The following is a 13,478-nucleotide window of genomic DNA, read 5'->3' as shown; positions in this document are numbered from 1 at the left end:
GTCAACTTCCACCAAAGTGAGGCTTTCCCAGTGAAAATGCTCGTTCAAACAGCTGGTTTTATCCCTCCATCCCTATCGGAGTTTGTTTTGCTTAGCCTGTGGGTCCCGCACACCAGATTTGAAGCCATCTCAAACGGAGCAGGGCTGATCTGATTCTGGCCTCACAACCTGTGGCGAGTCCCCGCTCTGCCGCTCTTTGTGCTTCCGTCTCGTCGTTTGTGAAATGGTTATAAAGTGTGTCCTTTACAGGCCTCATAGATGTGAATTAGACAATAGTCTCGAAGTGCTTAGAGCAAGGTTTATTTGTTACTTTCTCTGAAAAAAAAAAAATCCCTTTTGGCACAACCAAGTCTGCTTTCGCCTCTGCTTGCTAATATGGCCTACTTTATCTCCACAAAGAAGCATAACAAGATTTGAACTTAAATTTCTTGGGTTCAAATATCCACCCTGCCACTACAGGGTATTTGTAGGACTTCTAATGACAGCACCGGGCATCAGCTTCCCCCTCTACAAAAGGAGGGGTCGAAGTGGGGAGCTCGGGTGGCTACTTTCCCTCTCCGCAGCCCTGTCCAGGGCTGCTCCCTGTGCGCCTCCCCACTCGGCACGCTTTCAGGGACCAATGGTTAGAAAAGAATTTGGGAACCTAATGCAGATGCATCCTTCAGTTATCCCAAAGGACGATGCATCCATGTTGTTCCCATGGAGAAATGCTAAATCTGGGGGTGGGGGGACAACAAAAACAAACCAACTGGGGACCCCTGTCCTCAGCTGTAGAGAAGAGCAAGCCGAAATCAGCCAATGTAGCGGAGGATGAAGATGCACCGCGGCATGAACCAAGGACTCCAGGCCGCAACACACCTGTGGACCTCCCTTAAGGGTCCGATTTGGATTTCTGCATTTCTCATTACCCCAGGTGACTTGCCTGATTCCCACAACGCCTGCGTTTGGAGCAACAGGCGCCTTAAACCCAGCGCGGCACCAGGTAGCGCTGGTAACAGCCTAGACCCAACACGCTTGCGCCTCAAGTGGTGACCTTCACGCCGGTGCTTGCGTGCGGAGCGGTGCATTTCGGGATGTGTAGTTTCCCCTACGGGATTGTGGGAGTCGTGGCTTGTCAGCACCCCGCCAGGAGGCCCCACCGCCTTGAGTTGTAAGTGTGTAATTGACAATTTGGGGCGCTGGGGATCCCTAAGACACTTCTCCCCGATGACACTGGCCGCGGCCACACAGCGTGTGGGAATTCTAATATTCCGGTCACCTTGCTCTGGGCACGAAGGGAGGGAGAGGCGATAACCCCGGGCCCTCTATTTCGCCCCTTAGTGGAGCGAGGGTTGCACCTCGCATGTGTTGGGGTTGGGAGCCCTACTGGAGACCCCGTTACCCAGGAATAATAAAGCCCCATTTGATTCTGTGGTGCCTAGGATCCAGTTTGCATAGGAGCACAACGTTGAAGTTGTCCAAATGAGGTGTGTAGTTCCCGCGAGCAGAGAGGTCCACCGTGGCTCTGGTTTCTCAGAGGATCCCCAAAGTACTGAGATTTATACGTTGAGCTGCCCGGCTTGGGTGGATCTGGATCTCCTGAAAACCAAGACCTATGCAGAGCGGGCTAAGTGAGGCCCAAGGATCACCGGCAACCTGAACCTACCGTAGTTGAAATGAGGAACTGAAGTGAAAGGGATGGAGACGGGAGTGAAAACAGCTTCAGAGTTCCCACAGCTGCTTGCTCGGTGGCTGGAGTAGGTGGTGCACCTTGACTTCTTAGGCCTGCCAAGAAGCAAGGGAGCTTGTGAAGTAGTATATTGCCCATATTGTTTTAATTGGCCTAACCAAATGAGTGCACATCTTTCTAGAAAAAAAAAAACCTGTCAAGTGGAGTGCTACTTTGCAATAAAGATCAGAACTAGCAGCTTTATCTAAACCGTTTTGCTACTGTTGCGGGTTAAGCTAAGCCTGTCTGGGCCCCCAATGGTTCGTTTATTTTAATGCCTTCCAGCTGTCCTCACCTCTCCAATGTCAGCCACCTCTCATTTCTGAGCAGGCTCCAGAGTACCCGGTACCAGAGTAGACAGCTCACTCTTCCCTTTAGCCTTCCTGGTTGTCTCATTTGCAGAAGGCTCGCAAGCTGCCATGGAAATGTCTGCTTTGGACTGTGATTGATTGATTGATTGATTGATTGATTTTTCGAGACAAGGTTTTTCTGAAGCTTTGGAGCCTGTCCTGGAACTAGCTCTTGTAGACCAAGCTGGTCTCAAACTCGCAGAAATCCGTCTGCCTCTGCCTCCCGAATGCTGGGATTAAAGGCGTGGGCCACCACCGCCCGGCTGGACTGTGTAATTTAAAGCAGTGGACTGAGAATCAGCAGCTCTGCTCTGGGTCCTTTGGCCTCTTCTGTTCGCACAACCCGCTCTATCACTATGACAGATTTGCTTTTCCTTTAACTCTTCATTTCTCTCCTCTTCTCTTTGGGAGAACACACTCTCCCCTTCTCTCTCTCTCTCTCTCCCCCTCTCTCCCTCTCTCTCTCCTTGGATGACCTTGAGTTCTGATCTCCCACCTCCACCTCCCAAATGCTAGGACTAGAGGCCTACGCTGTGCCTCACTTAAGAGTTCCTTGGGGTTGAACCTGGAGCTGTGTGTGCTCCCTGACACTCTAGGGCTGGGCCACACCAGTCCTCTGTTCTTTCTCAGAGCCCTTACCTTTTAACCCTCTAGTTGCCAGCCTGTTTACTATCAGGTTCTGTTGACATCAATTCCAGAGTGGGAGATTCACTTTTTGGAGCCTGATATTACAAGTAAGAGGCTCTGGAGGTTAATGGCTTTCCTGGTCATATACCCAGCCATGAGTGCCACCTGGAGCAGAATCCCGACGTCCTTCTCCTTGCCCTATTCTTTATCCCATGCTTAGCTGTCCTGTCCTGACTACACCCTGCCCTGGTGCTTTTTGTTATCTGGCAGAACCAGGAGCAAAGGCGAGAGATTATCCAAACAGTCATACTTGGCATTGATTAGTGTTTTCTGTGTGCTGCTCATGGTTCTTAGAGATTATGGGTCAACTTCTGAAGGAGACTATACTGATGAAGGAGGCTACAGAGGCCAAGTACCCGACCAAGGTCACATTGCCACTAAACACTGTGTTTTTGCCAGACTTCCCTACCCCAGGGATTGGTTTTCACGTATTTCCTTTGGTGAGCCTCTTGGGCCTTGACTTTGGGAGTCACCAGCCTGTGTATGTCAATTCACATAGGTAGTTTGTGAGAGACAGTTAAATCACTGACTATGCATGTACACAACTCTCAATTAAGAAGGAATTATAAAAATAAAATGGAAAAGAACTTAAGTATTTTGTTTTAATATACAGCATGGCTAATCCCTGAAATGACTAGTGACCCAAGGTATAAACTCTGGCGGCAAGTTGTAACACGCAAAGAGCACATTCTTCCCACCGCAGGGCAGACTCTGCTGCTGCCTGAAGGGAGTGGGCGCCTTTAGCCACTGAAAGCACATTTAATCAGAGCTTTGAATTCGGCTCTTACTGGTTTATCTGACTTTGCACAAGCCAAGGGGAAAACTTGGCTATCTTGTGCCAATAGGTAGCTGGTTTTCAGGTTCTATAACCTTGACTAGCTCGAGGTCTGACTTCTATATATGTGATACTTTTGTAATTGAACTATTTTTTCTAAACCATCTCCCGTGAGGTTTACCTAAGGAAGCCTGTTCAAAAGGCCTGCGAAGTTTCCTGCTGCTTTTCTGATTCTGATCCTAATAAGTCCTGTGGATAGAAGCAACCCTGCCTCATGATTCTCATGCTTTCTACCTGTGTCCAAGTGGCTTTCTGGGGCTAGAGTACGGATTTGACTGACTGATGTGTGGTGGGCAAGGGAAGGGAAACCTGGGAGTGAGTCTGCTTGGCTTGGGCCACACACACACACACTGCTTTCCCAGAAAAACTAGCTGGGGTCTCCCCTTCCCCGCCCCATGGAGCTGCATGCACACCTCCCTTTGTTTTTTAATTAAAAATTTTATTTCATGAATGCATTTGCAAGATTTCCAGTCCCCCTGCTCCGTCCACCCCGGTTCCTCTCGAATTTATAACCTTTTGTTATTTTACACACACACACACACACACACAGAGACACACAGCTGAGTCTATTTAGTATTGTACATATGTACATGTGTTTAGGGCTGACCACCTGTGATGTCTTCGTAAGCAGTCCTGGCCTTGACCCTGATTCCTCTCCAGTCACTGCCTGTTTCCTTCCTCCCTTTACAAAGATGCTCTCCCCCTTCCCATATATTTCAGGTGGTGTTGCAGAGCCTTGTGCCTCCCGGGCAAGTAATCTACCATTGTTCTGCAAACCCAATTAAAGTGGGAGTTTGCCCTTGTGACTCCCATGGACTCCCGTGACTCCATCAGTCGCTCTTGTCAGCCACTGGATGCTGTTCCTGTGGCTCAGCCCAGTGGTGCACAGCCTTCCTCTTCTCTGACCTGCTCTTCCTCACTGAACCTTATCTTCTCTGGAGCCTGTGTTTGGGCGTGTTGGACTCTAGCGTCCAAACACCGAGAAGGAGTCGCCCTCAGAGACCATCTCACACACCACAGCCGATGCAAAAGCATGAGGATTTTATTAATTCTGTCATGACAGGGTCCCCCAGCATTCGGGAAGCCGAGGGACCTCGAATAGCTGGTACAGTCTACTTTTAAAGGGGCCACAGAAGCAAGGGGAGTTGTTCTTTGACTATTCTGATCGGCTTATTTGAAAGGGCTATTACCAATAATTGACTGGAGAGCTGTTGCCAGATCAGATGAGGTAAGAGGTCATTTTGACCCCGTTTCCCAGGGTACCGAACCAAAGCATACGTATATGGGTAATTGTTCAGGAACTGAGTACGTGCGAGTGTAGCTGTTAGGTCCTTGGTTCCCAGGGGAGGAGGGGAAGCACTATGGCACAGAGGCTGAGAGGATTCAGAATTGTCAAAAATGGCTTCAGGATTGTCTTAAAGTCTTACAGGCGCACTTCTCTCTCTCTCTCTCTCTCTCTCTCTCTCTCTTTCTTTCTTTTAATTGTTTTTATTATGCTATATATTTTCTCCACTCCCCTTCCTTCTTCTTCCCTCCCCTTCTACCCTCTCCCTTGGTCCCCATGCTCCCAATTACTCAGGAGGTTTTGTCTTTTTCTACTTCCCATGCACATTAGATCCATGTATGTCTCTCTTAGGGTCCTCATTGTTGTCTAGGTTCTCTGGGGTTGTGAATTATAGGCTGTTTTTTCTTTGCTTTATGTCTAAAAGTCACTTATGAGTACATATGATATTTGTCTTTCTGGGTCTGGATTACCTCACTAATACGATGTTTTCTAGATCTATCCATTTGCCCGTAAATTTCAAGATATCATTATTTTTTCTCCATTGTGTAAATGTATCACATTTTCCTTATCCATTCTTTGGTTGTGGGGTTCTTTAAGTTGTTTCCAGGTTCTGGTTATGACAAACAATGCTGCTATGAACATAGCTGAGCACATGTCCTCATGGTATAATTGAACATCCTTTGGGTTTATACCTAAAAGTGGTATTGCTGAGTCTTGAGATGGGTTGTTTCCTAATTTTCTGAGAAATTGCCATACTGATATCCAAATGGACTGTACCAGTTTGCACTCCCACCAACACTGGAGGAGTGTTCCCTTTACCCCACATTCTCTCCAGCATAAGTTTTCGTAAGTGTTTTTGATCTTGGCCATTCTTACAGGTGTAAGATGGAATCTCAGAGTTGTTTTGATTTGCATTTCTCTGATGACTAAGGATGTTGAGCATTTCCTTAATGGAATCTCAGAGTTGTTTTGATTTGCATTTCTCTGATGACTAAGGATGTTGAGCATTTCCTTAAGTGTCCTTTAGCCATTTTAGATTCCTCTGTTGAGAGTTCTCTGTTTAGGTCTGTACTCCATTTTTTATTGGATTATTTGTTCTTTTGATGACCAGTTTCTTGAGTTCTTTATATATTTTGGAGATCAGACCTCTGTCCAATGTGGGCTTGGTGAAGATCTTTTCCTATTCTGTAGGCTGCCGTTTTTTTCTTGTTGACTGTGTCCTTTGCTTACAGAAGCTTCTCAGTTTCAGGAGGTCCCATTTATTAATTGTTGCTCTCAGTGTCTGTGCTACTGGGGTTATATTTAGGAAGTGATCTCCTGTGCCAATGCATTCAAGTGTACTTCCCACTTTTTCTTCTTTGAGGTTCAATGTGGTTGGCTTTATGTTGAGAGGTCTTTGATCCATTTGGACTTGAGTTTTGTGCATGGTGATAGATATATACCTCTTTTCATTCTTCTACATGTTGATATCCAGTTATGCCTGCACCATTTGTTGAATATGCTTTCTTTTTTCCATTCCATTCTTTTTATTTTTTTCCTTCTTTGTCAAAAATCAGGTGTTTGTAGGTGTGTAGGTTGATATCTGGATCTCCAGTTCAGTTCCATTGGTCTTCCTGTCTGTTTTTATGTCAATACCAGGATGTTTTCAGTACTGTAGCTCTGTAGTAGAGTTTGAAGTCAGGGATTGTGATACCTCCAGAAGTTCCTTTATTGTACAGGATTGTTTTGACTATCCTGCGTTTTTTGCTTTTCCATATGAAGTTGAGTACCATTCTTTCGAGGTCTGTGAAGAATTTTGCTAGGATTTTGATAGGCATTGCATTGAATCTGTAGATTGCTTTTGGTAAGATTGCCATTTTTACTATATTAATTCTGCCTACCCAAGAGCATGGGAGATTTTTCCATTTCCTGGTGTCTTCTTCAATTTCTTTCTTCAAAGATTTAAAAGTTCTTGTCACTTGTTTGGTTAGAGTTACTCCGAGATAGTTTATGTTATTAGTGGCTATCGTGAAGGTTGATGTTTCTTAGATTTTTTTTCTCAGCCCATTTATCATCTGTGTAAAGGAGGGCTACTGATTTTTTTGAGTTAATCTTGTATTCTGCTACATTACTGAAGGTGTTTATGAGTTGTAGAAGTTCTTTGGTAGAATTTTTGGTATCACTTATGTAAACTACCATATCATCAGCAAATAGTGAGAGTTTGACTTCTTCTTTTCTGATTTGTATCCCCTTAACCTCCTTTTGTTGTCTTATTGCTCCAGCTAGGATTTCAAGAATTATATTGAATAGATGTGGAGAGAGTAGACAACCTTGTCTTGTTCCTGATTTCAGTGGGATCACTGTTTCTCTCCATTTAGTTTGATGTTGGCTGCTGGCTTGCTGTATATTCCCTTTATTATGTTTATATATGTTCCTTGTATCCCTGCTCTCTCCAGGACCTTTATCATGAAGGGATGTTGTATTTTGTCGAAGGCTTTTTCAGCATCTAATGAGATAATCTTGTGATCCTTTAGCAGTTATAGGTCGACTTAATTTGCTTATCTGATCTTGATTTAATTTTGGTGATATTTTTATCCAGAAAGTTGTCCATTTCCTTTAAGTCTTCCGATTTTGTGGAGTACAGGTTGTTGAAATAGGACCTAATGACTCTCTGAGTTTCCTATGTCTGTTGTCATGTCCCCCTTTTCATTTCTGATTTTGTTAATTTTGATATCTTCTCTGCTTTTTGGTTAGTTTGGATAAAGGTTTGTCTATTTTATTGATTTTTCTTGAAGAACGAACCCTTTGTCTCATTGATTCTTTGTATTGTTTGTTTCTATTTTGTTGATTTGAGCTCTCAATTTGATTATTTCTTGCTATCTAGTCCTCCTGGGTGAGTTTGCTTCTTTTTGTTCTAGAGTTTTTAGGTGTCCTCTTAGCTCACTAGTGTGGGATTTTTCCAGCTTCTTTATATAAGTATTTAGTGCTATGAACTTTCCTCTTAATACTGCTTTCATTGTATCGCATAAATTTGGGTATGTGGTCATTTTCGTTGATTGACTTTTAGGAAGTTTTTAATTTCTTCCCTGATGCATTGCACACCTCCTTTTAAAAAGAGGCTTATGGACACGCAAACTGCAGTTCCCTAGCAACCCTCAGTAACTCCTGTCTGGTGTCTGGTGACCAAGCATATCCTGAAACCAGGGGACATGGCCAGATCCAACATTTACTGGTTTGGGGTGCATGCACAGTAAGGCAAACTATGACCTCAAATGAACATTTAGGGGGGAAATCCCCATTTGCCCTCCTTTGGCTGTGCCTTATTGGAATTGGGCACATACAGGATTAACATCAAATACATCATACGAAAGGGTGTGAACTAAAGCTTACATAACTCAGGCTCATCAATTAGAACCAAAAGAACACCTATACCTCAGCCCTAGCCATCAGCTCCCACCCTGTCCTGCACTCACAGAAGGAAGCCATGAGCAGTAACCAGCTGCCCTTGTCCACTCCAGCTCAGGTAGCCCATTGCCTTCTTGTAGAGCATCTGGACTGTGCTATGCTTCTGGATAAAATTCCTCACCTTACACTTTTCATTCTGTGTACTTTCAATGAGATGCCAAGAACCCTGGGACACCCGTTTATGACAGAGACCTCCCGTACCAGATGGGTTCAGATTCCAGTGACACCTTTTCTCTTCCCCCTTTAAAGTAAAGGTCGTAGAATATAGACTAGTTGGCTTGATTAGTACAGCCGGGCACAGTAGAGCCAGCTGTCAATGCCGTGCTGTGAAGTCAAGTTCAGAAATAGTAGGACCATCTGGTTGACCCAGTGTGCAGGCTGTCTCAGATCTCAAGTGTTTTGGCTGTGGGGCACGTGTCATCTCCTAAGGGAACAAGCCACAGGCCCTGGAGAACGTGTATTCTCTAGCGAGCTCTATGCTCTCACTTGCTCTGGGTCTCTTTTACTCTTTGGAAGGATTTTTGTAGCAGGAAAGCTGCTTGTTAGATCCTGGCTGCTCAGCTCCAAAATAATCACATAGAAACTGTATTCATTAAATCACTGTTTGGCCCATTAGCTCTAGCTTCTTATTGGCTAACTCTTACATGTTAATTTAACCATTTCTATTAATCTGTGTGTCACCATGAGGCCCTGGCTTACCAGAGATTCTAACCAGCATCCATCTCAGGCAGAGGATCCATGGCTTCTCTCTGACTCTTCCCTTTTTTCTCCCAGCATTCAGTTTAGTTTTCCCTGCCTAATTAAGTTTTGCCCTGCTATAGGTCCAAAGCAGTTTCTTTATTCATTAATGGTAATCACAGCACACAGAGAGGACTCCCGCATTACTTCCCTTTTTCTGTTTAAATAAAAAGGAAGGTTTTAACTTTAACATAGTAAAATTACATATAACAAAACAGGTATCAAACAAGAATTACAGTTATAATATTTATATCTACTTTATCTTTTATCATAACTAAGGAAAACTATAACTATCAATTCTTCAACTCCATCAAAGACTCCAGAAGGATATAATACTACCTAAGTAAACAGAAAGTACCTTGTAAGCAACTTCCAAAACTTTACAATTCACAGAGACATCTCGCTGCCACCATGTAGCCCTGCTGGAGACAGACGCTGGAACTTTAGTCGGTAAGCCACAGCCACGTGGCCATACACAGATTAATAGAAATGGTTTAAATTAATTTGTAAGAGTTAGCCAATAAGAAGCTAGAGCTAATGGACCAAGTGGTGATTTAATTAATACAGTTTCTGTGTGATTATTTTGGCTCTGGGCAGCCAGGACAAACAAGCGGCTCCTTGCAACAGATTTTTTTCTGGACAAATTAGCTGTTAGCACAGTGTTTTGGCCTCTCATTTATCCTTTCCCTCCAGATTTTTTTAAAGCCAGGATAAACACAGGCAACACTCACAGGGACCTCCATCCCTAAACTTTCTTGTCTTTGAGTCAAGAGATTGGAGAGGGGACATTTGTGAATGTGGGCTTTGGGTACGCGGAGGACTCGGATGAGGACAGATGTCTCAGGAGCAGCACTGTGCAGGGGGCTGTGGAGAGCCACCAGGACGAGCTCTGGGTCACCTTGTGCAGACCTCTTGACCCAGCTCTGCAGCGCTTGCTCTCTGCTCAGGTGCCCGTCTCTGCCAAAGACGTGGCTTCCTAATGTGTCTGCTTCTTTCCCCAGCTCAGAACTCCCAGCTCCTTGGACCCGACCCCCCAGCCGCCTCTCATGCTTGTGTCTACGGGTTGCATTGGTCGGAAGTGAACTCCCAGGCGGGCCGCCATGAACTGGAAGGTGAGACTGGTTTTAAAATGTGTAGTTTTGTTTGTTTTGCTTTTGTCTTTCCGCATATATCAGTCACACTAGGAGGACACCTGAGTTGATTAGCTGGCTTATTTATAGCTCGTGGGGTCCGGACATTCCAGTCTGGCTGTGGACCACGGGTGGGGGTGACAGACGGCGTGGACAGAGAATAGAAGTAGGTAAGACTTCTCACTCCCACAGCAGACCTGCAGCTGTGCTCCAGTGGCCTGAGGACCTCCCCTGAGGCCACTTCCTGAAGGTTCACTTGCACTGTGAGCTGAGCTCCTCTGCATCAGTCAGTAATCAAGGCAGTTCCCCACCGACATGGCCACCGGCCAGTCCAGTCGAGGCGACTCCTCTAGCCTGGGCTTTCTTCTCAGATGGCTGTAGGTTGTGTCAGGTGGTTGGTTACTACCCAGGACGCCAGTGTGTTCCACGCACCTAGCCTCGCTCTGAAACACTGTAGGGCCCAGTAGCATTTGCAGAATGAAAGCGGCTGGCAGAGACTCACGTGACTGCGAGAGCAATCACATGTGTCTTTCTCCCTTGAGGTTCTTGAACACGTGCCCCTGCTGCTGTATATTCTGGCGGCAAAAACCTTGATCCTCTGCCTGGCCTTTGCGGGCGTGAAAATGTACCAGAGGAAAAGCCTGGAAGCAAAGCTGCAAGCCGAAAGGAAGCAGCAGTCGGAGAAGAAGGAGAACTGAAGAGACCTCAGAGGTACTGCGCTTTGTAAGCAAAACCTGTCCTGAGATCTCTGCATCCTCAGGATGAAGGCCGTGAGAGGACACAGGGGCCCCACAGACAGGTGCAGCACCCGACCCTCTGCCCCCACTGCTGACCACTCAGAGTTTCTGTCCTCTGCTTGGCTGCCCTTTCACAGAACACGTGTGCGCACACATGCATACATGTGTGTATGTGAGTGAGTGTGTGCATGTGTGTGTTCCCACTGCTGACCATTCACAGAACATCAGTCCTCTGCTCCAAGCTTGTTGTGATTCTTAATGGCAGGTGTGTGTGTGTGTGTGTGTGTGTGTGTGTGTGCTCCCACTGATGATTATTCACAGAGTATCAATCCTCTGCTCCAAGTTTCTTATGTGAATTAATGGCAGATATGTGTGTGTGTGTGTGTGTGTGTGTGTGTGTGAGAGAGAGAGAGAGAGAGAGAGAGAGAGAGAGAGAGAGACTTACCAGCTGCAGACTTGTGAGAAGCACAGGTACTAAAAACTGCAAAACAGTATTTCATGAATCTGCTAACATGCCTGGCAGAGGAGGATAACCCTGTTATCCTCAGGATGAGGTCTGACTCCCTGGTGGCAAATAATCCCTTCCCAGTCCACTCACAATCTGGCCAAACCTCATTTGCCCCCTCTCCAGTCCACTTCCACAGTAGTGACCATGCCCCAGCGTCCCTGGCAGCTCCTCCCCGGCAGCTCCTCCCCACCATGGGGCTTGTGTTGCATTGCTGGATGTAGCTGGTGCCTCCCGGTGTGCTGTGTGCTTAGGATGGGGTAGGGAGGGCTCTGGAGCGTGCTGAGGGGAGGGGACTCAAGGCTCCTGGAGGCTATTCTTAAGACCTTGTCAGAGGTGTAACACAATCGCTGGCTCATTTACGGATCTGTTTCTTCACTTATCAAGCCTGACTCTGGACCTCTCGATTCACATATGGTGAGCAGGGATTCTAGATTGTAGATTATGGTTCTAGAATCCAGCTACAGAGCAGGATTCTACACAGCCGAGCATTTCCTACACGGCTGCATGGATGCTTGTTGAGAATCCGGCCTCCCGGGCTCCTGCTTCAGGAAAGGGCACCATGTCCCCAGCTCAGTCTAGGCAATTGTTCTTTGAAACCCTACCAGGGGGTTCTTAGTCTGCTCAGCTCCAAGTTCCTGTGGCAACCGCTGAACTACTTCAGAGCACTGCCCTCTTGACGCCATGCTTCTGAAAGTAGGCGGTCCCTTGGGCTGTTGGGAGAGAAGCAAACAGGTTTCTTAGCGATAGCCAACCTGGAACACTGAGGGTGATTTGGGGCTGGGCATTCTCCCATGCATTTCGTTAATGGCTGCATCCCTCAGCCCCTGACAGCTCTCTGGGGCAACATCAGGCTGAAAGAACAGTGGGGAGCAGAACTGGGAACTGAACTGCCCTACTCGCCCCCCCCCCCCCACCTCCTCCCAGCTGTAGGAAGTGAGACCACAGACACACTGTGGCCCTGCCACTGGACTGCAGAGCCTGCTGCCACTCGCTGGTCCTCAGGGACTGCAGACTTTGGCAGGCAGAAGAGTCTACTGCCCTGGAATCTTGCCTTTCAAATATTATCTCATTGACTGAAATGCAAAACTAACCAGGAAGTGCATGGTCTCAGTGCTAGCTGTAGGAGAGGGAGTGATTAGCAGTTGAAATGCTGAGGGCAGATCATTAGTAGGAATGTTGGTTGGATCTGTGCTGATTCCTGTTAGCTGGGAGGACAGAAATGTCAGGTGTAACATAATTGCGCATTGTGTCCCACACTGAGCTGGTGCCAAAGCACGGTGTGCTCACCTCCACGTAAACTGGCAGGAGATGGCCTCGCTCAGGCTGGCAGCTTGTCCAGAGCCTGCTTTAGAGAAAAGAATCTTCAGGAGGAAAGCAAGGCATGTGTCCAGATGCACAAGCAGGCCAGGCTTTGCAGCCTCCGCTGCAGTCGGAATGTCGTGCGTTGATGCTGAGCGTGCAAAGCAACATTGTTGTATCCAGCGCCTCCTTCATTGCTGTGGTCTCCATTCCTTTCTAGATTTTTCTATTGAAATGTCAGCTTGGGTGGATTCCAGCAGAGAAGAGAGAAGAAAGACCTAGCAATTGCTGGATGTCAGTGGAGGCCCCGCCAGCCAAGACCTTTAACTTAAATGATGAACAGCGTGAATTTTTTATGTTTTTAGAAGAACCAGTATTTTGTTACTGAAATAAAATACATTTCTAAAAAAGGCTGTCTTTGTTCTCTTTCTTCCTCCTTCCCTCTTTTTCCATACCTCCTCCTCTCCCTCCTGTTCTCTTCTTCTCCCCCTTCACACTTATGAGAGGGCTCAACTCTTCTTTTCCCTGGCACACGCTGGTTGTGGAGTTGTGATGGCTAACCTGGGGAATACACACACACAGGCCCAGACAGAGGGTGGCATCGCTAAGGGGACTGTCCTCAGCAATGGCAGCATCGTTAGATGCCTCAGCCAGCTTGTTTCCATGGTGACTGTGTGTGTCATCAGAGAAGCGGTGTGCTTGTCTGTGATGGAAATGTGAGAGCTGGACCCTGTGCTGTTTGAGAGGGTTTTTATGG

General features: G+C 46.5%; 1 protein-coding gene across 2 annotated transcripts; it reads left to right on the top strand.

The window, feature by feature from the left end:
* The first annotated feature begins 1,080 nt into the window (after positions 1-1,080).
* Smim11a (small integral membrane protein 11A) lies at positions 1,081-13,134 on the top strand. 2 transcript variants are annotated; one of them, XR_005976240.1, is made up of 4 exons: positions 1,081-1,150; positions 10,049-10,159; positions 10,720-10,976; positions 12,942-13,134. XR_005976240.1 is itself a non-coding variant. In XM_041673313.1 (4 exons), exons 2-3 carry the CDS (start codon positions 10,148-10,150, stop codon positions 10,873-10,875), a joined length of 168 nt encoding a protein of 55 aa, XP_041529247.1. In that variant the 5' UTR covers positions 1,081-1,150; positions 10,049-10,147; the 3' UTR covers positions 10,876-10,888; positions 12,942-13,134. The 2 variants fall into 2 exon arrangements, 1 of the variants encoding a protein (XP_041529247.1); XM_041673313.1 differs by having other exon boundaries at positions 10,720-10,888.
* The last annotated feature ends 344 nt before the right edge of the window (positions 13,135-13,478 follow it).

This window comes from Microtus oregoni, unplaced genomic scaffold (genome assembly GCF_018167655.1).
Source record: "Microtus oregoni isolate MIOR12 unplaced genomic scaffold, Mior012 000023F_ref0000262, whole genome shotgun sequence".
NCBI lineage: Eukaryota > Metazoa > Chordata > Mammalia > Rodentia > Cricetidae > Microtus > Microtus oregoni.
The sequence above is the reverse complement of the archived record's forward strand: the minus strand, read 5'-3'. Positions and strand labels throughout refer to the sequence as shown.